Source organism: Aphelocoma coerulescens, chromosome 5 (assembly GCF_041296385.1).
Source record: "Aphelocoma coerulescens isolate FSJ_1873_10779 chromosome 5, UR_Acoe_1.0, whole genome shotgun sequence".
In the NCBI taxonomy this organism is placed as follows: domain Eukaryota; kingdom Metazoa; phylum Chordata; class Aves; order Passeriformes; family Corvidae; genus Aphelocoma; species Aphelocoma coerulescens.
Genome location: NC_091019.1, coordinates 8,919,975 through 8,944,867, shown reverse-complemented (window position 1 = coordinate 8,944,867; position 24,893 = coordinate 8,919,975). Strand labels below are relative to the sequence as shown.

Sequence of the window (24,893 nt, the reverse complement as noted above, 5' to 3'; positions counted from 1 at the left end):
TAATGCACAGAGAGCCACTGCTTGTACTGGTACAGTGAGCAAACTCTGAGAGTGTTTTAAAGTACCTCTGTTAACATGGGTTATTGCCTCCCATTGTAGCAGGATTTCCAAGGTTCCAGGCTTATCGGTACTCAACTTCAAGATGTAAAAATCTACTCCACTGTTATTGGAGTGATTTCTTTGTGGTTTTTGAAGGAGCACTTTAAAGAGCAAAGTTCTTTAATGATTGCCATTGAGCAGAAGTGGTTTAACACAAGAGCTGGGAGTGATTTGCCTTTTATTAACATCGGCAGTAAACTCCTGCTGTACAAGGCTGTTAATTAGGCTATTAGTACAAGGCTGTTAAAATTTCTCAGTCACTGAAGCCTGGAAGACTGCCTGTGGTCACAGATGAGAGCTAGTGAGGCTGGGAGGCTGGTCCTGGAGGTCTCTCAGATGTTACCTGTTGGGGATGCAGGCTGTAGGGCAGTTACCCTGAGTAGTGAGTGTGTACATTTGTACGTAAAATTTCATTTATATGTGTGTGTTAGACTTTGAACTTCTATTCATTTGAACTGAGGTAGGCGTTCTTTTTAGTTCTGGTTTCCTTAAAGCAAAGTCAATTGTCTGCAGACCTTGCTATGTTCCTGTTTTAAAAATATATCAAATACTGATGTAAGAGCTGCTGGATGTTTAGGTTTCTATCATCCTCCTGCTCTTTTCTTCTTCTGGAGTTGGTGCTTGTGTGAGGAGGAAACCTGAGAAGTAATAAAAGTGAAGATGACAGCTCAACAAGTGAACTCTTAATTTTTAGACTAAAATGTAAAGGTCTCTCACAAACCAGTGCCTATAAGAAAGCTGGAATTGGAGTAGCTTCTGAAAGATTAAGGTACATGCTGCAAGCTCTAATTTGAAGAATATACTCTTATCTTTAACAATATAATGGAAAACACAGTCTTTTTACAAAGTCCAGTCCAAGCAAAGAATATTGCTTGTTCTTTATTAGTTATTGGAGCTAGGGAATATTCCCTTATCTACCTTAAAGAAAAGTTGTTGTCCTTAATTGTTAATATTTTGTGAAGGTTGTCAAGTATTTTAGGTTTGCTTTTCAGTTGTTTCACTAAGTGCTTTTTTATGTGCATTTCACACTAAATAGGAGTGTTTCATTTGTGTTTTGTGCATTCAGTATCATGTGTATAAGCTTGAACTGTTTGAAAGAGGAAAAAAAAATAACCATGGTATATTAAGCTCTTGGGAGAAATGAAGGAACACAAAAAATTGTGCATGAGGCAAAAATGGCCAAATAACTAAAAATATCTCTTTCACTTTCCAAACCTCCTTGCTCAATGTCAGTGGTGGGTGATGTTGTTCTTTCCCCCCTCATCTTTCCTGCTGTGGACTGGAGAAAATGAACACAGCAGATTGGATGGCTGTGGACAGTCATCAGTTTAAAGTACGGTTACGGTTACTTGGGTACTTGATCCACCCGTTCTGGGAGACAGAGGTCTTGACAAAGCAAACTAAAAATTCAGGGTCTGACATCATCTCCATGACCATCTTTATTCTCCCTGGCTGAGTTCAACTCCCTCATTGTGTGCATCCATCCCTCCTATGTTCACCTCCTTCTTTAAGTATGGGAGAGGAGGAGCAGGACATGCGTCTTTTTTGTGTGCTTTTGTTTACAAAGTCTCCTAGAATAAATGGAATTTAGGAAGGCGCCAGTGGAAGTACAAATGGACTAGATGAGTAGGCACAATGATTGAGGCCTGTCTCTTGAGTATGCTGGTTCTGTTTTAAAAACCCAAACCAACCCCTTCCCCCCCAAAAAAACCCTCAGAAAAAAAGAGGGTGGGAGGAGAAGGGAGAAATTAGAAGACTCAGATATGTTTATTACATTGGGAAATAATTCTTTGATCTTCAGGGAGCTGTGTAAATTTAGGAGAGAAGACAGGTAATTTCTAGTTGCCTTTTTTTCTGAAGTAGAGCCTCAGGCTTTCTTCCTCTCTCCCCCCTGCCTCTTTGTTTTCCTCCTTTATTATCATCAGACTTTAGTTTCTCTGCAATGTTCTAGTCTCAGTGCAGCCTAAGAGCATTCAAATAGAATATCATACACACCTGTCAGACCACGGGCAAATGAAAAGAGAATGCCAGTATATGAACCATAGGAATTACCTCTTTGATATAATGACACCTCAGTCATCTTAGGAGAGAACTTTGGCTGCAGACAATTTTGTAAGTTCCCACTTGTAATAGTATATTTGTTGCTTAATTTGATGTATATTTGGACTTTTTATAACATGGAAACTCAACCGATGACTTTTTTCATAATAATTTGAAGTATGCAAACCGCATGCATCACAACAACAAACCTCTGTTTTAAGGAAAAAGATAAACAGTGTTAAATTTGTGATCAGGCTTGTCTTCTGCATTAATTTTTGGTCAGGGTTGTCTTCTCCCTTGGAATTCTGCATGTCCTTTAAGTGTTGGGATCCAGATCTGTTGTGACTGGGGACAAATGCAGTGAAGTCACTTGGTCCACGCTGCCTGCCCAGAGAAGAACAGGATGAATGGCTGGAGGATATTACTTCTGAAACTAACCCAGCTAGACTTCCAAGAGCATATCTGATCATGGCTTTAGAAACCAGGGAGTGCTAACGTAATTCCAGAGCTGTGCTGATTTGTATCTTAATGAGCATCCATGTTAATGGAGGAGGGTATATGTATCTTGTCTCCCTGCATGGCAGCAGCACCATGCACCATGGCTGGTACAGGAGTAATTTCAAATCAGTTGTGCAAGGTGCTTTCTTTTGTGTTTGCAGTGAAGTCACCATGGTTCAGCTGTATGTTGACCTAGAGAAGACAGCCTTTAGGTCAGAGAACAGTCAAATATTGCCCAGTGCTCTCTGCCCTATGCCTTCTCAGATCCATTAAAGTCCATTTTTTTAATTTCATGGACTATCACTGCTTTATGGATGTTTTGCTTCTTCCCAGGATATTGAATAACCTAGATATGTCCCCTTGTCCCGTCTTGGTTACTGCAAAAATTAACCCTGTCGTGGCTGGAACCAGGACAGTTACTATATCTGATTTTGCAATTGGTATTCATTTAAGGAAGAAGTATGATGGCAAATCCAGTGCTGACATGCTATTTTGCATTTCGTTGTGGAGAATGTTAGAAAAGATCAGGTGCAAGAGAGCAATCAGTTTTAGTTGAGATGTTTTATTTGTTGGGATAATTCATAACTCTGACTTTGTTACTTTGTTCGCGAACAGTTTTTAATAATCTTATTCTCCAAAGTAGTTGCTTAGTTACTGTATAGCAGTACCACAAAACAAAGCATACAACAGTATACGATGCTATCAACAAGGTAGATGTAGGGATAATCTGTTCAAATGAGTAAATGCCTCTGCAATCTTAGATATGCTGTCAAGCTGCTGTTTTAAAGATATGTTGCAGTGTTAGAAGCTAGGGATTTTGTTGGGAGATGCCTTACAGAGTTATCAATTCATTTTGGTTAGGTGATTATAAGTATATCAATTTGTTAAAATATTTTATTAAAAATATTTGAGAAGTTTATTATGGAACTTTATTTTAAGAGCTCTTCATTTGCCTTGAAAGAGTTTTCATGCATCTTTCAATAAAACTTCAAACTTTGCAGTATTGAATTATTTCAGTGAAAGATATATAAGCTTAAAAAAAGTATTCACGAGTAGTAGGACTTCAACTGGTATTTTTGCTGATCTGTAGTCTGTGAGTTTGTTACATTAATTCTTTCTGTTTTAATATAGGCGTTTAGATGCTAACCATATTACTGCCATACCAGAAGACAGTTTTGAGGGTCTTGTGCAGCTGCGTCACCTTTGGTTGGATGACAACAGTTTGACGGAAGTTCCCATCTATCCGCTCAGCAATCTTCCTTCTCTGCAAGCCTTAACACTGGCTCTCAACAAAATAACACACATTCCTGATTATGCATTTACAAACCTTTCAAGTCTTGTTGTTCTGTGAGTATTAGTATTTCATAGGTGACTTTGCTTTTCTCCTCAGTAACAGTTTTGATTAATCTAGGGTGGCATTGAAAATGGTTTTTTTGCTATGTTTTAGCTCAGTTGACTAGTAACAGCCTCTACTGCCAACATGACATGATACCATGTATATTAGAGAACCCACTGAAGGTTTGCTGAAGACTTTCTCCTAAACAAAAAATCACATGGGCTATGGGTAGTGAGATTTGATTTCTGACATCTCCTTATATAATGAATATTTCAAAACAATGGTTGTCAGAGAAAGCTTTCGGAGATACTAAAAGAAGAAAAATTTCTGTGTTTTATCTGAAACCTGTTTCTTTGTAGTCTTAAAAATCTCCAAGGAATAGTGTCAAAAATTAGTTTGATTTCTGTGTTTAAATAATATTTTTATCCCATTTCTGAATAGTGATTAAAGATTTAAAATAGGTTGTCTTGACTGCAGGCAATCTATTATGTTTCCGTATGAGGGTGAAATACTCCGTCAGGATGTGAAAGATATTCTTCTGTGTAATCCACCCCATGCAATGTTTTTTTTCCTACACTACTTAACTCTCTTGATTTCATAGAAATATCTGTTGATTTGTTAACTTGTATTAAATCATTCACTTGTTTTGGTTTTGCTTTTCAGACATCTTCATAATAATAAAATAAAAACTATAGGAAAGCACTGTTTTAATGGATTAGACAACCTTGAAACCTTGTAAGTATGTTTCTTAAAATAATTAGTAGTCAGTGTTTGTCTCATTCTCAGCTTAATCAAGGTTGCCATACTGGCATGAGGAAAGTTTTGCAAATCAGGTGTATGTGCACTGTGCAACACATGCCACTGACACTTTGATCCAGCTCAGGTTTCAGAACTGAAGGCTGGTATCAGTGCACTGCTCCACCAAAAACTAATTAACTACGTTGAGAAGCAGGTACATATTAGCCTGGGTGAAATGTCATGCTGGATGATGTGGCTCTAATGTTCCTGTTCCTGGTCTAGCTGGTGTATCTTTGCGTAGCACTCTGCTGAGTCAGGTGGCTAGATCACAAGTGTTTGAGTGGCCCCATGAGTGATAAGGGACAAATACTTGTTGCTCAGATTTCCTGTAGGGCTAAACATAAATAGGATACATTGCCAAAGCTGTTGTGTGACAATAGGAGGTTTCCGAGAGGGCCTCAGAGAGCTGTTGCTCCAGTGCTCCTTGTCCTTAAACTCCAGAGTGCCTCACTGGCAAGTAATGGCTTTCAGCTGCTTGGGTTACATTTCCCATTTCCCTTCAGCTCAATCAGTGACTGTCTAATAAGCAGTATCTCCCTCAGGAATGCATTTTTTTTTATGCTTTGGAGAATGCTAAATAAGTGAAACTAATGAAGGAGGGCAAGGGCAAGCCAGTGACAACCTCTTAACATGAGGAGCTTGGGTGAATTCAGAAATGCTGCTTACTTCATCTTGTCATCCTCTTACAACTTCAATTAAGTAATGAGGTGCTGTGTAAATAGATACAGCTGATGTAAGACTCTGAAAATATTTTTTGCCCTTCATAAGGAAACCCTTTTGCAGAGGTCCTGGCATAACTGCTCGAATAGTGACAAGTTAACTGAGAATTCAACAGATCCCCATCACTGATGTGTCATGAGGTTTCTCTGTGCTTCTAATCACTATTTATAATTGGTTTTGCTGCAAGGTCTGCTTTTACATAGTGGCTTATTTACTGTTTGTTTTATAAAACCTGGACAAAATGTATTTTTAGTAAGGTGATAATGAAGAGTAGTCATTTGTATCTACTTTTTAAAAAATCTTTGAAATCATAGTTCATTTCTGTGTAAATTCTGTTGAAGAAAAACTGTGAGGTATTGAAAAATACTGAGCTTTGCTGTAAGGAAATACTATTTGACTTAATATTAATAATCCTCTGGGTAATATTAAATATCTTACCTAAGTTACTAGCTGGTTATAAAGCATGTAAAACATCAGAAGACTAAATCTAAGTTGGAGTTATTCTATGGCCTAGTTAAAGGTGTTCAGAGAATGTTTTTCTTTCATTGGACTGTCTTAAACCAAAATTATTTTGACAATTCATGGCTACTGTTAAAAATTTTGTAATATTCTTGCTTTGGTTCTTCTAGGGATTTAAATTATAATAACATGGTAGAGTTCCCTGAAGCCATAAAAGCACTTCCAAGTCTAAAGGAGTTGTGAGTATTACTTATTCTCCCTTTTTACCAGCTTTCTTTCTTCCTTTCCATAAATAAAAAGGGGGAAAAAATCCTGGATTTAAGAATGCTTGTCTCATTATGCAGGAGCCTAAATCAGGTTAAGTTATGTTAAGTGAAGCTATAATTAAAAGAAAATATAATCATCATCTAGAGAGGGCATGTGTTGAAAATTATTTTGGAGTTACATAAGCAGGCAATTTATTCAGGAGAATCATTAGCATAGATCTTAATCATGAGATGGTTTTGGCCTCCAGTAGCAGATTAAGGACTCATTGATCATACATACTTTCCTTGTCCCCTCCTTAAGAGATGAGTAAGAAAAATGAAAGTACAGCATCATGCTTGGTCAAAATAATTTCTTTCAAATGAAATATTTTCAGTTTAGTTGATGTGCAGTAGACAGAAGTCATATCTTTGAAGTTATTCCTACAGTTCGACTTAGTCCTATTGCAATCCTGGTTATGGCAGGATTGGGAACTGCATAGATGTGAAGAAAATGACTACTGATTGAATTTGCTGGCAGTATAGTTTTAAATGTTGGGTTTTTCTTTGCTAATATCTTTAGGGGATTTCACAGTAACTACATTTCCATGATTCCTGATGGTGCATTTGCAGGAAACCCCCTTCTAAGAACAATGTAAGTAATTTTCATCCATCTATTTTCAGCCTTTAGCAGACAGTGACTCTAAGAACAACCACTGAAATGTGTTTTTCATTTCCCAGACATTTGTATGATAATCCTTTGTCTTTCGTGGGGAACTCAGCATTTCAGAATCTGTCAGATCTGCATTCCCTGTAAGTACCTTCTTGACAATACTGTACAATAAATGGGTATGAAACATTGTGGCTAAAACTCAAAATAAATAAATTCTCTGACTCCCTCTTATGTTAGAGGGGTTTTTTTGCAGTAAGTTTTAATAAATTTTATTATTGTTGGGAATATCTAGTTTCTTAAGAAGCTCTATTAAATATGCTCTACAACTTTTTTTTTAATTACCTTTCATAAGATTCATAACCCCAGGCCAGATGCTCAGATTCTTAGTTAAACAATCTGCAATATGTTGTTGGTGTTTTTTTAGCAGGGATGGTACATGGTGAGAATGTTTTGCATGTTAGTGCATGTATGCTCTTAAAAGATACCACTTCTGGGGCTGATGAATAAGCAGAATGAAGTGAGACTTTGAACTACAAACTTACACTTTTTGTATGTGTATCGATAGCACTCTTTTCAGTTTGATGAATTCCAATTGTTTGCTCATGGAGGAGTAATTTATTAAGCAAATGTGTAGCGTAAGAAGCAGTGAAAAGATTGTCTTTCACACATTATTCAAGTGTAAAATTTAAGAGCAGTAAGAATGTTAGAATGTCTCTTTGGTGTAAATATCTACCTGATAATGAGACTGAATGTCACAATTCAATTTCATAATAATTCACAGCTAATTTTCATGGTGATTTTTTTTAGCGTCATTCGGGGTGCCAGCATGGTGCAGTGGTTTCCTAATTTGACAGGAACCATAAATCTGGAGAGCTTGTAAGTGTCTTCTGCAGAAATAAATTCTTGCGTTTGCCTCTTGTGAAGTAATTGAAATATGATTCATGGATCTGGAGAGCAACTGCATATATGTTCTCTCCCTGTCAATAAATATAATGATACAGTTTTCATTTCTGTCAATAAATGTAATGATACAGTTTTCCTCACTGTGATACCTGGGAGCCACTGTGGTTTTTTTTTTAGTGGGGGAACCTGAGAAAAGCCTATGAAAAGGCCATTGATATTAAACCCCTCTCCCAGAACTGAAAAACAGAAAAATTGTCTTCCAAAAAAACAACAAAAGATTTGGTGGGTGAATCTAGCACCCCAATAGCATTCTGCTCTTATCTATCCTTGTTATGCCATCTGTCATAAACAACACAAGCATTTATATGTGTGGGTTTGTTGGGTTTTTTTTCCCCACAGAACTCTTACAGGGACCAAGATAAACAGTATTCCTGTTAATTTATGCCAAGAGCAAAAGGCGCTTCGAACTTTGTAAGTATACATTATGTGCCTCTCTTCATACATCAGAATGTTTGGAAAGAAACTTAAATCTAATTTAAAGCAAAAGTATTGCTTTGAATTTTTAATCCTAGTAGTTCTACCAAAGTTGGAAATCTAGATTGTTTAAATCAAGATTTTTGGCAGATTTGATGTAATGCATTACATTCCTAAACAAAGTCCTCTTTATAGGGATATGCTATATTTTTTTTCATCTGTTATGAGAGATATGTAAGGTGGTGCTGCAGAGACCAATCTTCAAATTCGTTCTGCCACCATTCTTTCTTAATACAACCATAGTCATGTACATTCAGAGGTTAACGAAGAGTTTAGATATAGTGCTTTGACTTTTTGTGTTCAGGAACAGAGGAGGGAGCATCAGGAACCAAAAGAAATGGAGATGAGAATTAGGAAGAAGATAGCAATACAAAGGCTAGAAAAAGCAAGTGAGGATGTGTTAAAATTAATGCAAAAAACCCCAACCTGGTAACTGAAACCGTTAGGAGGATAGGGACAAACCATGTTTGCAAAGGATACATGCAGGAAAATGTGAAACAAAAGCAAATCCTGAAAAAGGGAGGAGAAAAAATACGTTCTGTTTGATAGAAGAAAAACAGGGGAGAAAGAATGATGAGGTGGGATTTATTTTCAAACAGCCATTTACCTTTCAAATAGAGATTTTTTTTAAGATTGTTTGCTTGTTTCTAGTCTTTCTTTGCTGTATTGTTTCGCAGAACATTCTGAGCTTTCCTAGCTTTGCTTAAGCAGTTACCAGCACACTAAATGAAAATTGGCACCAAATTTGTGCATTACATACAATTTATCCAGTTTGTTCTAAAAAAGTAGGTTATGAATAAACTTTTTAGATTATAATTCTCAGAATTCAGGGACCTTTTACTGTATGTTTTTAGGGTATGTGTATACCAAGATGTAGAGTTCATACTTGTGATCCCATCTGTGATTTTCTCTAAACTACCCTTAGTTTTTCAGCAGAATGGTACTAAGAGGATGATTTTTCTGTCAATCTGTTTAATAGTTACAAGTTATGAGATGTTTCAAGTAGAAAGGAGTTGATCTAAGCACCCTTCTTCCACTTTCTGTTTTGAAGGGACTTGTCTTATAACAATATAAAGGACCTCCCAAGTTTTAAGGGCTGCCACACCTTGGAAGAAATGTAAGTAGGAATAAGTGTTGTTTATTTTTATAAACTCCATAGTATTCTGAGTCTACATCTCTAGAGACTTTTTTGCTTAATGTTTGATCCTAAGTTTCAAAAATTAAGGACAAAGAGAGATAATATGATCTCATATGATAAGTGTGCTGGACAGAGAATTCAACCACTCGTGCTTTCCTTAATTAGCTAATGCTTAATTATTCCTGTGGCACAAAAGAAATGAAAGATATAGCTTAATCCTGCATTTCATAGTAGTTGCTATGCACATAAATGGAATGGTTAGAACATGCCTCAAGACTCCCTGAAGAATGGAGTAGAGTTGTTTTAAATTTCAGTATGACTCTTCAACATGCCCAAAGTGTTATTTTTAGCTTGCAGGTAATTCAGTCTACATTTAATAGTCTCTTCTAAATTAAATGAGTTGTGAATTGGGATTGGGCAGAGGTGCCATGAATGTGCTTCATGATTGTATTAACATAGCTGATGCAAAATACTTGGCAGTCTGCCTACAAGGGGAAATGAGTAAAATCTTGTCATTGATAAGGCTTAAGCCATGTATTAGCAGACACCAAGCTATCCCTTCATTTGAAACCAGCTAATAAAGGCTCTGTTTCTGCTTCTTCCCTTTGCAGTTCCTTACAGCATAATCAAATTCATGAAATTGCAGAGGACACCTTTCAAGGACTATCCTCCCTTCGTGTCCTGTAAGTGCATATATAGCTGCATGCTGAGTAAAACAAGATCATGTTTTTGATTCCCATGTAAACTGATGTCAGGATTTGGTGTTACAAATTTGATTGATTGCAAAAGGCCAGCAGCCAGTTTCAGCCCTGTTCCTTCTATTCTCCATTTTATTTTTCTAGCCTATAAAGATACTTTGATAAATAGGAAGTCTGAAAACTGAGATTTTTTCAGTGGTCCATTGTAACTATATTATTTCATGATACAGTATTTGTTGGAGAAATCCTATATGTTTTCCTCAGGAGGAGCAGCTAAGTAAACAAAATTATCCTCTCCCCTTACAACTCAAGCTATATTAAATTACTCAGAAAAACAATCCAGAAATTGACAGGTATTTTAAGAATGTTATAATAAGTCATGGTGGTCCAGCAGAAGCTGGAACTGGATTTGAAATCCAACAAAGCAGATGCTCTTCTACTTGTTCTTTTGTTGTCTTCCCCTATCTCTGCCAACACATCCTGCTACGGATGTAATTGTCACCAAAGTGGTCATCCTGGCACCTTCATGCTGGGAATAGGTGATGCTAGAGCCAGGCTCTGCCTTGGGAGCACAGGTTATGCTGGTAGCATCAGAAAGGGAAAGGGAGCAGGAATGGGAGATGGATTCTACTTCAGCAATGAGTTGAAGCAGGATACAGCTGCCTTACCAAGGAATTTGGCCGCTATTGCACCTGGCTGAATGGGAAGAGAGGGGATATGTTCTGCTTTTCTGGTAAAGGCATGATATATTTGTCACCTTAGCTTTTTTTCTCAGTACAGTGGCTGTTACATTTGGTGAAACTGCCAAATTAATCTCCTGTGGCATTCATTGCAGGGACCTCAGTAGAAATCAGATCCATCAGATCCATAAGGGAGCTTTCATCACTGTTGAAGCGCTTCTTAACCTGTAAGTAGGCTGTTCTGTGTAGTCACCTCCTCTCTCTGTCATTAAACTGTTGAGATAATAAATATTTTTAGCTTAAAAGTGATGTGTTCATAATTTGTTTAATATCTGTGAATCAGGAAGGCTCTTGCTAGCTGAATATATGCAAGGCACACTTCTTTAGAGTGCCTGCTGCACTGACAGGCATTTCCAGACCACAGCCTCATATGAGAGTTAAAGTCTTTCCCTGCTTTAATGAAATGCGTGCCAGAGGATCTTCTAACTTACTTTTTAACATGGTCTTAATTATTCACATTCCAGAGACCTAAGTTTCAATGAGCTCACTTCAGTTCCAGTTGAAGGATTGAATGGACTGAACCAGCTTAAACTCACAGGCAATTCTGAGTTGAAAGAAGCCCTGGCAGCAAAGAACTTTGCAAAGCTCCGGTATGTTGGTAAATAACACCACAGAGTGCTTGCAGTACAAGCAATGTGATAATAAATGAAGCCAGTGTAGGTAGTACTCATGACAAATAATCAGGCCCTTTGCTGAGTCCTGTATAATCTCAGTGTTGATCTATATAAAGGGCATCTGACTGTTCTGGTATAGAAGCCATTTGCAGATAATTTTTTTGGGATCTCTTACACTTTTCCTCCACCACTTCTCAGGCAAGATATCATCCAACTTGAGAGTACTGCTTTGGGTGGATTTCCATTTGTTACTGAACTGAGCACGTCTGTCTTTCACAATGTGGAAAACAGGAGCAGACAGGCAGGTGTCTGATTACATAATCACCATGCTTTATATATATACTCTTGGAGGCAAATGATAAGAATAAAAATAATCATTCAAATGGAAACCTGTAATTGATGTTTGTGGGAGATGGGTCAGACAGTGATGAACTGTCTTCCATTTTACAAAGATTTTTCTGCACTTTAAGAAGAAGCAGTCTGATATTCCTCCTAAATATAGAGAATTCAGGATAGTTGATATTGTAGTCTTGAGTGAAAAAAATTAGATTCTGGTCTACTATTACCTCATTGTTTATGTGGTTTTTTTAGAACTCTGTGTGAACATGTACTTCTTCTCTGCCAGAATAATAGTATGTACCATTTCTGCCAAACACGCAAAAAATAAAAATCTTATTTTGGTATCACAGAATGAAGAGTGAGAAGGAAAGATGTAGCACAAGGTTTTGGTCATCTGGGAATTAACTTTCTTACAAAACTGTTACTCTTTAATTAGCTTACTTAATTAGTTTTCAGTTAAATTTCTACAGCAATGCCACAAACCCTGATCAGAATTTGGTTTGTATACGGAGTAGAAAGTATAGTAGAGAACTAAATATCATATCATCTTTGTGCTTCTCACTTGTATACATCACCTGTCCTTTATCTCAGGGCAAGAGTTCATTAGAAATGGTTATACCTGATCCAATTTTAAATAGTTTTTATCAGTGACAGTGAGAAAAAGACTTGAGTTTAGCACTGAAGTGTGCTACTTAAGTATTTTTAATAGGTGGTAATCTTAACTTTGGTTACAAAGTTTAATGGTCTTCCTTGTTCTGCCTGTATTTCAGGTCACTCTCTGTGCCATATGCTTATCAGTGCTGTGCATTTTGGGGTTGTGATTCTTATCTAAACTCTAATGCTGAAGATTCCAGTCACCAAGATCAAGGTGCCTTGATGGATCATGAGAAGGGTAAATGTTTCATCATACTCAACCAGCAGTATTGTTTTGTACCAGACTAGAAAACAGTGTATGTTGCCTTTGAATAAGGGAATGAAAAATGTAAGTCTTTATAGGGATACAAAAGCAGTCTCTGAAAGTCCATAGCAATTCCTTACAAATCAGCAGTGCAGTGTTCCTTCTAAATATGTGAAAGATATGTTGGACACTGTAAGACTTGCCTGTCTGAAAAAAAAAGTAATTAAAAAAAAGTTCAAACTGCAAGTATTGCTTCTGTCGTGGTTTTACTGTTCTCAGTGTTTCAACCTGTCTATTCAGACAGGACTTGTCTTTCCACTGTCTACTTCAGGCTCCATAGATCTTTCCCCAGTGATCAAAGATGTTGCTTTGTTACAAAGCCTTGTGAGCAGCAATTTCTGCACTGACCATCTGACCTTATGTGGCAAACCAGAACAACTTCACTTGTCAAAAGGTTCAGGTGTTGGTGAGCTACTTCCATCCTAGGCAGCTTCACTGCCATTTCACTTATTTTTCTTCCTACAGTTGACATGTTTTTCACTTCTACAGCTGATGCAGATACTCCAAGAAACGTGAAAAATGATGAATTGGGACAGACTATTACTCACTGTACACCAGCAACAGGTAAATCTTAAAATGTGCTTTAGCCACACTGAACTTCATGTGTGGTGTTATGCAAAGAGTTGAGTGCAGAATTACATCTTTCATTCCTGGTAGTCATTCTGTACACAGAAGATTAAATTCTACAATGCTTTGGGCACAACTTGATTTGATGTCAGTGTTGTTTTGGATGAGCAATCACAAAGACTTGACTTAGCTTTAGACACATAGCACTTTACTGGAGAACTGTGCTAGGAAAAATACAGAAATTTCTTTCCAAAGGCAGAATAATCATGACTGTAATGCCAATATTTGGAGTCTGCTGTGTTTAATGCACTGCCCCCTAATTCTGCTTTATTTTTGCCAAGGAGATGTCTGTGGAGCAGACTGTATGAATGTTCATCTGTTTCAGTGAGAGTTCAGTAATAGCTTAACTCAAACTGCTGTCTATCATTGGTGGTTTTAATCAAGCTTGATATCTTTCCAGGAGAGAGGATAAAGAACATTCACATGATCTGTTCCCCAGCCCTACTATAGCCACATTAACTGTGAGCAGAGGGCTATTACAAGTACCTGGAGTAGGCAGTAGCATTTTAAACTGCTAAAGACACTTGTGGAGTGGTTAGTCTTATTGGCATACCAGATTTATTCCAATTCAGGCTTGAACAGTCCAGGAGTGTTAAAAGTCTTTGATCTTGCAATGAATATTTCCATTCTAGGCAGCTTTGTTTATGCCCTTCTGCTTCTCTTACTCAAACTGCAAATTTCTGTACACCATTCCATTCAGTTCCTAAAGGACTTGCTGTGGTGCCTCTTACTTTCTTGCCTTTGCCACAGACAGAGGATTCCTTCCATACATCTTGTACCCTTTTGTCTGCATAAACAGGAACATATAGATGGGGGGAACAGTATGCTTCCAATGAAGTTACTTCTGGATGAGCAGGAGTTTTCCAAGTCTTATTTCTTTCTCTTTTCCTAACTACTATTTTACGTTACAAAAATCTGTTTCTCTTTTGAGCTAGCTCTGGCTTTAATATCCAGAATATCACAAGGATTTCTTGATCATAGCCAAAAAAACCCTGTAGTCAGAACATCAAATATATTATTAGTGTAATTGTACATCATCTGAAAGTTAATTTGTTAATGGTGCTTATTTGCTTTTGATCTCCTGTTTACAGAATGAGAATTGAGATGGTGTGTTACATGGGTTTAACTTGTAAAGTCTTTAGCTCTTTCTTTTTGTCCATGCCAGAAATGCTGTAGTAGAAGAGAAAAAAGAAAGAGCTTGTTCTACAAGTCCACAATTTGCCTTGTTTTTCACCAGTCCCTCTCATACTAACAAGTCTCTATGCCATGCTGCTATCTAGTCATAAGATACTCCACCTGTCATGCAAGTTCTGAATCATTGCTCAGCTGTAGATCCACTTGCACTTTTCCTAAAGAATGGATTGCTGAACAGTGGTGCTCAAGTAGCTCAAGTTCACTGAAACATCCTTCTGAGCATGAATTTTTGCCCCCTCCTAGCATGGGCTGGGAATATCAGTAAGAGAGGAGGGTAACTTTTAACTCAAAAGGACAGCTAGACTTTGGGAGAAACACAGACAGGAAAGGGTGGTGGCTTTTATTTGTCTAAAGTACAGCTACTGGAAAAATGGCTTCAAATTGATTTTTGGAAGCAGAGAATTGACATTTTAAAATTTTGTAAGTAGGAAGTTGTTTTTATTTTTAAGTAGATCGGCTTAGCAGGTATAGTGTCATATGAATGTATGGTAAAATTAATTATTCTGTCATTGATGTTTTACTTGGGAATACCTGCTGAAAAGGGGTTTTACTCCTGATTTTCTGATAATCCAGTGGGCTCCATTATTTTGTGCCCAGACATGAAGCTTGATCACTTAAACAACCAAAAAAAATATTTTTTTTGTCAGTTCATTAATTTCTGGAAGTTGCTTTAGGCCTTCGGAGATTTTTGCACTGACATTTAATCATTCTTGGCAGTTCTGTTCCTGCTCATGGTAGGGATGGATTGTCCTTACCTTTCCCCTGCCTAAAGGAAAGGCATGTGCTGCACAGAGCCAGGGTCACAAGCTGAATCCAGCTGAGAAGCTCCAGCCTTTGCAGCTTGGCACTTTTCTTCAGCTCCCTGAGTGGTCCCCAACTGCAGGGAGGGATCCTAAGCTATTGTGCTTTGGACAATTAGCAGTGCCTAATGAGGATATAGGAGAGGTTAAATTCTTCTAATTGTTGCTTAAAATCAGTAGGATTTCCCTATGGAATAAATAGCAATTAGGAGGATTAGAAGGGTAAGCAATAGTAGTGACCTTTTTTCATTGTCTTGCCTCCTATTATTTTGCTTGTTGGACATTTTTATTATGTAAGCTGTTTCAAGTGGCAGAAGAAGAAGAAAAATACCATTTTCTCATATAACTTTTCAAGCTCACAGTGCCTTTCAGTGGCGAGGCTGGGGGACAAGGCTTGTGGTAAATTCCTGTCCCTATTAAAGCTGATTAAATTGAATTTGTCTGCTGTTCTACACATTTCCTTGTGACCAAAAGTTACTCCAGAAGGCATGTTTGTGAATAATTTTTTGAGAGAATATGTTCCTTCTAATAAATTCTTTTCCCTTACAAGGGGATTGTGAACATTTACTTTTATATTTTTTGTCAACCTTTTTTATGAAGTATGAAATCTACATAAAAAGAAAAAAGTATTTAGGTGGCACTAATAAAAGCTATTTTGAATAGCTAAAAGGTAATTAAGTTTGTTTAGCTAGCTTGTTTATACAAAATGTTCTCAAGTGACCATTTACTGTAGTAATTATTATTTCAGGCATAATTAATTAGTAAATAGCTTCAACAGAATAGTTTACTTTCAGCTTCCCTATTTAGCAGTTTAGCTGTGTATTCTATTTATGAATTAATGAGGAGTATGCTTTTAAGACCTTTTCAAAATCTTGCTTATTAAGGCAGAATTTTTTCCTAAATTGGTTGTCCTTCTGTTTGTTTTTTGTTTTCTTCTAGGTGCTTTTAAGCCTTGTGAATATTTATTGGGCAGCTGGATGATTCGGCTTACTGTCTGGTTTATTTTTTTGGTTGCTTTGTTCTTCAACCTGCTTGTCATGTTAACAATATTTGCCTCCTGTACTACATTGCCATCTTCCAAACTGTTTATAAGCCTGATTTCTATATCTAACTTATTTATGGGAGTCTATACTGGTATTTTAACTTTCTTGGATGCTGTATCTTGGGGGAGATTTGCTGAATTTGGCATATGGTGGGAGACTGGCAGTGGTTGCAGAATTGCTGGGTTTCTTGCAGTTTTTTCGTCAGAAAGTGCCATTTTTTTCCTGATGTTGGCAGCTGTTGAACGGAGCTTCTCTGCAAAGGAGTTTATTAAAAAGGGGAAAAGCAATCACCAAAAACAATTTCAAATTGCGGCATTTCTTGCTTTCCTGTGTGCTCTGGTAGCAGGATGCTTACCACTTTTTTATAAAGCAGAGTACTCAGCGTCACCCCTTTGCTTGCCCTTCCCCACTGGAGAAACACCTTTGTTAAGTTTCACAGTAACTTTAGTGCTCCTGAATTCATTAGCATTTTTGCTAATGGCTGTTATCTACACTAAACTCTATTGCAACTTGGAAAAAGAGGATCTCTCCGAAAACTCCCAGTCCAGCACAATTAAGCATGTTGCTTGGCTAATCTTCACAAACTGCATCTTTTTCTGTCCTGTTGCATTTTTCTCATTTGCACCGTTGATCACTGCAATTTCTATCAGCCCTGAAATCATGAAGTCTGTTACTTTGATATTTTTCCCGTTGCCTGCTTGCCTGAATCCAGTCCTGTATGTATTCTTCAACCCAAAGTTCAAGGAAGACTGGAAGTTGCTCAGGCGCCATCTGACCAGGAAGAATGGAGCAATAGCAATTGCTGTCAATGCTCAAGGGGGCTGCGTGACGCAGGATTTTTACTACGACTGTGGCGTTTACACCCACTTGCAGGGTAACATTGCTCTGTGTGAATGTTGTGAATCACTCCTTTTATCCAAGCCCATGCCCTGTAAACATTTAATAAAATCCCACAGCTGCCCTGCACTGGCAGTGGTGCCTTGCCAAAGGCCAGATGGCTACTGGTCGGACTGTGGCACCCAGTCAGCCCACTCTGACTATGCAGACGAGGACGACTCCTTTGTGTCAGACAGCTCGGACCAAGTGCAGGCCTGTGGCCGTGCATGTTTCTACCAAAGCAGAGGGTTCCCTTTGGTTCGTTATGCCTACAACATACCAAGAATTAAAGACTGAAAAGGCTTTCTGCCATCAGCTGTTCCAATAAAGTGGTATAATGCTTCACAGACTGTTGCCTGTTTTGACCTTTCAAGCAGGAAGCACTTTTCTAATCATTATTTAGTGTCATTTGTAAAGAAGGGAAGTGGGCAGTAATTTCTTGAGCCATACTTTTTTTTAAAAATTAAATCAATCAATTGCCCTGACTGTAAATAATTGGTAAACCAAAATTGTTACCCAATATTTTTACTCTTTTCACACAATAGTGGTTTCTCATATACAGTTTTACATGCTAATGCTGTTTCCACATCATACTGCAGTTGTACTTTGCTTCTGCTGGTGGTAAGTTCTGTTGATTTTTTTTTTTTCCCCCCCATGAAAGCACAATATAAAGGACAGCTGCTTAATATTATAGAAATTATTTTTAAATGTGACTTTTCTATAATTAAGAAAAAAGATCTATTGCTAGCTTTGTATAGTATATTCAGCATTGAATCTCAGGATGCATTTTATTGCAGGGCCAAAAAAGGGATTAATTCTCCCGTATGTAACTGTGACAGCAATATCGGAATACTGTGTTTGTTTTGTATTTTAGCCAATATTCAATTTAAAAAAAAAAGTTTGTTGCAGTAAAGTACTTGTAATCCACAATATTCTGCACATTTATCGAAGTAAGAATATTAACAGCTGTCAAGATTAATAGGGTTGAACACATTTTTCCAGTGATGACTCATTACTTCAGGTGAACCACAGCAAATTTCTTCAGTATTATGCAGTCAAGTCATACCATTGGAAGGAATGTCAATGTAGCAGTGCTGTCACTGTACACAGCTCATTTCTTTGCAATAAGACTGGCTGATACTCTGCAGCCTGTTGAATGTTACAGCACTCCAGGAATACCTATGCATAGACTGAGGTTTTAGGAAATAGAGGCAAAATGCAAGGCAATTTGGCAGTAAAAAAGAAAGCGTTTTTCCAATTACTTTACTGACAGTGAAGTACACTGTGCAAAGTCACTGATTTTTCACATAAATCAGTGCAATCTTTTTAAACCATTAAAGTTCTGAGACCCAAATGATTCAAGTACAACCAGTGATCCAGTTTTTATATTTAGTTTGAAATATGATCAATACAAAGTTATTAATGCATGATTAAGTAATTATGTAAGGGTTTTGGGCAATACTAGATCAAGAGTAAATCCACTGCTATCCCAGTTACTCTGGAGAAATTCTTGTTGAGATCTAAAGCTAGATTGCTGGTTTGAGAATTAAACTGTATATACTGTTCATACAATGAATTTTTATCTTTGTATTTTAAGTTATTTGATAGAACCCATGATGGGAAATGTGGCTTCAGTTCATTTTGTTAATTAAAGCTACCTCCTAAACAATAGTGGCTGCCAGTAGCAGAATGTTTAAAATGTGGTTTATGTACTTTTTTCATTGTAAATAGATGTGGTTGTATATTGTCACTATAATAAAAACAGGATCCTTGTATATCAAAATTATGTACTTTGTACAAAGTATGGGAAGAATATTTACTGTATGCTGTTAATTTTGTAAGCCAAAATATTCAAGTGTAAAAAGGGAAGAAAACCATCCCAGAGTTGTTAATTCTTATATTTACACTCATGAATATTACATCTGCAATTAGCATGGAATGTTACACTGAAAGCAAATAAAGGGTACATGAATACCTATGGTCATTTATCTCTGTTTTTCAAAAGTTAAAGCTGAAAATGGTGCACATGTAGAATTATTGAGCATAAATTATGTCTCATCTACTGTTGGCTACATGTTCATTCAAGAAAGAACTGCCAGAAAAGCAAGAAAGTTGCCAGTTTACAAGTCGATTATATGATGTCAGAATAATGCTGACTCTTGGCATGCAAAAGGTTAAAAACCTTAAGCAAAGTGTTTGCCCTCTTATAAAGCAATCTCTTGATTAAAGGTGTTATATATTGTGTTTGAGTTGAAATTTTAGTACATTTTGAATAACCATGCAGATTATAATTTTCATATTGATACTTTATGTTGGGAGTTGTGGGGTTTTTTTAAGCCATCATTGTCTAAGAGTCACAGCTTGTCCCATATTCTCTCTGTTGGCTGACCTGTCAAAGGTAATAAGAATGCTTCTCAAAAATAACTGTAAATGTCAGCTGCCATTTATAATCAGTAGGGAAGGAAATCCAACCATGAAGCTTCCAGAAAGCCTGTTGTATTTTCAATGTTCTCGAGTACGGATTTATTTCTTCTGTTTTACAAGTGAGTCTTCAGTGCTGTCGGATGTGATCCATTTGAAGTTCTAGTATTTCACTGTATATCAGTATGCTTTTGGAGTTCAGTTGTACTAGCAATTAACTCTTTAATACAGTCAGCCCAGTGTCTTCCAGCACACACTGGTTCTGTCTGCTGCTGGTAGAGGGGAAAGAATATGAGCAGCAGCTACTGAAACCAGCCTATTAAGAAGCAGTGCTGCAAAACCTGCCTCTCTCAACATGACCATGTGTGTGACACCCATGGGCAATCACATAAGGAGAATCCAGACATCCAGTTGCCAGGTACTTAATGCCAGCTTTCATTGTGTCTTTGCTGGTCAAGCTGATCTCAGGCCAGGGCACAGTGGAATGTTCAGATGTTCACATCCAGTGAGCATTTGCTCCCACTCCAAAAGCAATGTCAAATACATGGGGACAACTTGCTTTAAAGCTGTTTTGTGTTAGCAGCATGCGGGATTTTTGTTACCTATGTACCAGTGGCTTTCTGAGCTGTCACCTCAGCAGTCTCTTCAGCCAGGTAAAGCTTCCTATTTTCAGTTTCCAGTCTGAAACAAGTGAAACCACAAGTTATATCCTGGGGTGCCCACAGAAAATAAATCCTGCAATTTTCTAGAGTCTAAAACTAGCTGAAACTGTTCTTACAGTTGCAATGTCCCATATCTTGCCTCTAGCCCTCTCCACAACTGTCATACTGAGCTCCAGTGCTGGATTTAGCAGTCAAAAAGGCTTTACTGTTGACTTTAAAAGAAAAACATACGGCAAGGAGAGCGTTTTGTTGTTGTTTTTCTCCCTTATCTTCTGCTGTTGTGAGGAAGCACCTTTTTGCGGGGAGATGGTCACAAAATTGCCAAAGGTATTCCCTATCTTTCCCCCATTAAGAGTAATTTCTTACAGATGGCTATTAGTCTGCTCTGTGGCAATATGCTGGGGAGAGCTCTTCATTTGAAATTGAGCCTTTTCATTCTCTTATAAAAATAATGCATCTGCTTAGCAACTTTTTAATCTAGATGCCTTTTGCCTTTTTTCATTTCTTTGCAGTAGAATTTCCCATTTATTTATAAATTCACTCAGAAATTCCCAACTTACACAAAGATACTTCAGTAATTCTTTTAATTTTGATTACTGTTTTTAAGCCTTCAGTTTCAATTTACAGGGTAATATTTTTAATTAAAAGCACAATACAGAGTTTGTTTCATATGTACTCTCAATAATTTCTAATTACGTAAATGCTTTTGATCTTTTACTGTTGGTGTAAGTTTATTTTTTTAGCAGGAGGTTTTTTCAGTATTACCTTTCACATATTGTACTGTAGAGTCTGATTTAGCACTAGATTTCAGTTGAAGATGATTCAATAAATAAGGAAATGAAATCTGAAATGGGATAATATATCACAATTTGCTGTTTTCTGTACTGTTGTATACTGTAAGAACTTGGAGGGTGAATGGACATATTTTATATGTTGCACATATGGCACTACACCAATATAAAACAATATTGTTTAGGTTTTACATAAAATACTAGTTAGTGGTCACTGTAGTGTTTGCTATAGGGAGCTCATTTTGATTTGAGGGTAACAAAATGTTGTCTCACTGGTTTCCAGTAACAAAAGCATAACCTGTGTCCTGAAAATTCCAGCCCAAAAATGAGCAAATAAATCTGTTACGAACTGATGCCTTAAAGGAGAGAAAGACTTTATGCAGAACTATACACTAGCTAATGAAGTGAGAAGTTTTGCTGTTCAAAAGCAGGAGGGCTGTGATCTCCAACTAACATAAAACAGCTGGGCTGAGTGGGAATCCTGCTAGCAATTCACAAAGATGTGATTTTAAAATATATACATTACATAGAGTTCTTCCACATTTCCCCAGACAAGAGAAATTCTCATCTCAAGGCCCTGTCCCTTTAAAGCAGATGGCTCCACATCTGCAGTCAGCAGAATCTGGGCTGGGACTAGTAGTGTATACGGTATTCTGCAACGATGAGAATACATCATACCATGAAGGAAAGTGAAGCAATCCTCTCAGGTTTCACAGCCTCTAATCAAGCAGAACTACACATTCAGGTACAAAAATAGCCAGAAGACAAGTATAGGCAGTGTTTGTTGAGCTCTGACATGGAGTGTGAGCCAAGTAGCTTTCTCCCTTACTCCTATGCCTGACACACTATTTTTCCTCATGCTGGAAAATCTGAAGACTTAAGAAGACTTAAAAAAACTTGAATTCAACTATATTTGGTTCAAATTTTCTACTTTTTTCAAGGTTGCAAGTAAAATAGTCTTTTCTTCAAGCTTAAAGCATGTCTAAGCCTCTGTTTCTGCCTAAATTTAGTAATTTTTTTTTCCATAGGATTATTTCTATGTTTCTGTGTTCCTTAATGTCTGTTGGGGAATTTAACATGACATCTGCAAGCAATCTACTCTGATTCTTTTCATTAAATCTGGCTCGTATTCATCAAGTTGAACTGAGAAGTTTCCTTCTGCTGGCTCTTGTGTTTTCAGAGACTGAGTTCATCAGATTACAGTTGAATTTCTAAAACTGAACTATTTCATAAACAAGAGTTGGCAAATCAAGGTGCTTAGTGATTCAGAGTAGTTTGTGCCTAGAATTTAGATCTTTTCTATGTCTGCTACCTATGAAATTGTTTACTTGATATTTTATATATAAAATGTTTTTTCAAATAGTGTGGGTGGAATTTAGGGAATACTTGTGAGAAATTTGTCAGGAGCATTTGGTTGTTCAGACACACTGATTGGCATGACCAAACAGACAAAAAGTATAGGTCATCGTGCTATTTTTACTTAATTTTACTGCTGTTGCTAGATAGCTCTTAAGTGCTTATTCTATATTCTATGACAGTGAGCTAGCACTGAAAGACTGAATGTAGTTTCTGTAGTTTCTTTAGTGATAAATTGGGATGATTTTTCACACTGGTATCAACCATATGGGTGTGTATATATATTTATTCACTACATTCAGTTTGCAGCATTTGTTTGCAGCAACTTCTGTGCTTCATTGTGGCGGTTTGATTTTGCCTATGGGTTTTAGCAGTGTTGCCATGTAATTCTTGCCAGGGCAGCTGCTTCTGGCATTCAGTTCACAGAATTAAGGTTTTGCCATCCTTGCAACATGCCATTTATCTGTTTGTTAGTCCTTCTGTGGCCATTGTGGTCGTTGTGTACCTGAACCTGCAGGATTGTTGTTTCAATGCTTTTTTACAAAATTACATTATTTGGGCTCATACCTTTCCCGTGTTAACTAGGGCACAGTGGCTGTGGAGCCAGCTTGACAAGTTGAGCAGAATGGTAAGAGGAATAATAACAATATTATTTTATGTTTTCACATCTCTTCAAAGTTGGAATGCTTCTGCCATTCCAGCAACAATGCTTTAATTTCCCAAAGGGTGAACTGGCTTTTGCCACCCTCTCTACAGGCAGTCTTGATGCATAAACTCTACTAGCTTGTCCCAATGCTAAGGTTTGTTAGTATAAGCTATTTGCCCGATATCTGCTCCTGAATCCTGAGAAATTCTCATATTCTTTATAATAGGATAGGGAGAGAATAGACAAGCTCAAATGTTTGTGTGTTTGGCAAGATTGCTGCTACCGCGCCTTGAGACATCCATTTCATAGTTTCTGGCCATCCAAGATGATGTAGGCCTCCGTTAGAAGTGAGAGATGCCCAGTGGAGTGAGCTCCAGAATTCGTCAATTTACTGAGACAACATGGGGCTTTTCATATTTTCTGTTCATTTATGACTATTGCCAGTGTTCACTATGAGATGGCCTTTAAGGTCAGGGAAGGTTTTCAAGCCTTCCTAAGATATTTTGAAATTACTTTGGTCTGCAGCCTGTTAAAATACTTGAAGTTTTCCTGCTTGCCATGAGATGCGGCTTTGCTCACAGTGCTTGTGTAGCCATGGAGTGAAAAACTTCTATGCTGCTTTTATGTCTTAGCTGCATGCAGCACACATACAAAAGCTCCTGTAAAACCATAGGTTGTGTTGAGCAAAGCTGAGGCACTGGCTTCTGTAACTTGTATCCTAAGAATTCACACCAATTTGAAATTTTCTCTTGTTTTAACCTTACTTGGCATGAAATTTAGATTCTAGTGATATTCTGTTGTCTCCAATACTTGAATCATCAACTTAAATTATTTCAACAGGTGTAATTTGCTTGCTAGATAATGTGCCTAGTCATACTTGATTCTTTATTTTATGATAATCAGCTCAACAATCTACCACAAGGGGCTGGAGTTATTTTAGCATCATGAGCATCAATTTGGTGCATAGTGATGCAGTCAATCTTCTGGGGATGCTTAGATTAGAGATGTATTCAGGCCTTTTTTTGTCTTTTTCAGCTTGCTGGAAAACAGTTCTCTATGGTCATCTGGTGATCAGTGATGCAATAACATTTGTTTTTTTCTTACAGGAACCATAATGTTATTTCTCCAACCTGTCAAAACTGCAGTTCCTTGTGAAATGGTAAGCCAAATGCAGAAGCTCCACCACTGAAAGGAGGAAATCCCAAATCCCTTACACCTCACCTCTGCCTCTCCCTCTCAGTTTGTGTCTGTGTATTCTTGTTGCTTGCCTGGTTTTGGCCTCAGCAGCTGTCTGACACATCCCTGAGCTTTAGCTTGCTCAGACCACAGGTTGTTTGGCCAAATATTTTTCTACCACTTTAGTAAGCGTGCAAAAGTTCTACCACTTTTGTGTGTCAGTGAAGGGTTCAGTGAGCAAGAGGGAGGGAGAAGTATGTGCTCCTGAGAGATAGGAGAGATACAGCCTGTCTGGCAGAGAAATTACAGATTTGGGTGCCTGTCAGTCTGCAGCGCAAGCACCAAACATCCCATCTTAAAATTTTCAAATATGATCATTTTAGGCATCTTTTAGGACTGTTAATGATGGCATTGAGATGTCTCCCACCTCATGGCACTCATTTTTGGTGGTATCTAGGTGCACATAATGGTTATATAGATTTTATGACCTTTTTGTATCACTGAGCTACTGA

The 24,893-nt window shown here is 37.5% G+C and overlaps 1 protein-coding gene across 3 annotated transcripts in view; it reads left to right on the top strand.

Annotated features, from left to right (window-relative positions):
- LGR4 (leucine rich repeat containing G protein-coupled receptor 4) overlaps positions 1–19,305 on the top strand; it is a 75,234-nt gene extending 55,929 nt beyond the window's left edge. For 2 of the 3 annotated variants that reach the window (XM_069016491.1, XM_069016493.1), the window contains exons 5-18: positions 3,769–3,984; positions 4,637–4,708; positions 6,121–6,189; positions 6,776–6,847; positions 6,934–7,005; positions 7,673–7,741; positions 8,168–8,239; positions 9,354–9,419; positions 10,052–10,123; positions 10,974–11,045; positions 11,343–11,468; positions 12,602–12,723; positions 13,255–13,353; positions 16,350–19,305. In XM_069016491.1, coding sequence (XP_068872592.1) covers positions 3,769–3,984; positions 4,637–4,708; positions 6,121–6,189; positions 6,776–6,847; positions 6,934–7,005; positions 7,673–7,741; positions 8,168–8,239; positions 9,354–9,419; positions 10,052–10,123; positions 10,974–11,045; positions 11,343–11,468; positions 12,602–12,723; positions 13,255–13,353; positions 16,350–17,626 — 2,476 coding nt within the window. In that variant the 3' untranslated portion in view covers positions 17,627–19,305. The remainder of the gene's footprint in view (positions 1–3,768; positions 3,985–4,636; positions 4,709–6,120; positions 6,190–6,775; positions 6,848–6,933; positions 7,006–7,672; positions 7,742–8,167; positions 8,240–9,353; positions 9,420–10,051; positions 10,124–10,973; positions 11,046–11,342; positions 11,469–12,601; positions 12,724–13,254; positions 13,354–16,349) is intronic. The other variant, XM_069016492.1, reaches the window with a different exon arrangement.
- The last annotated feature ends 5,588 nt before the right edge of the window (positions 19,306–24,893 follow it).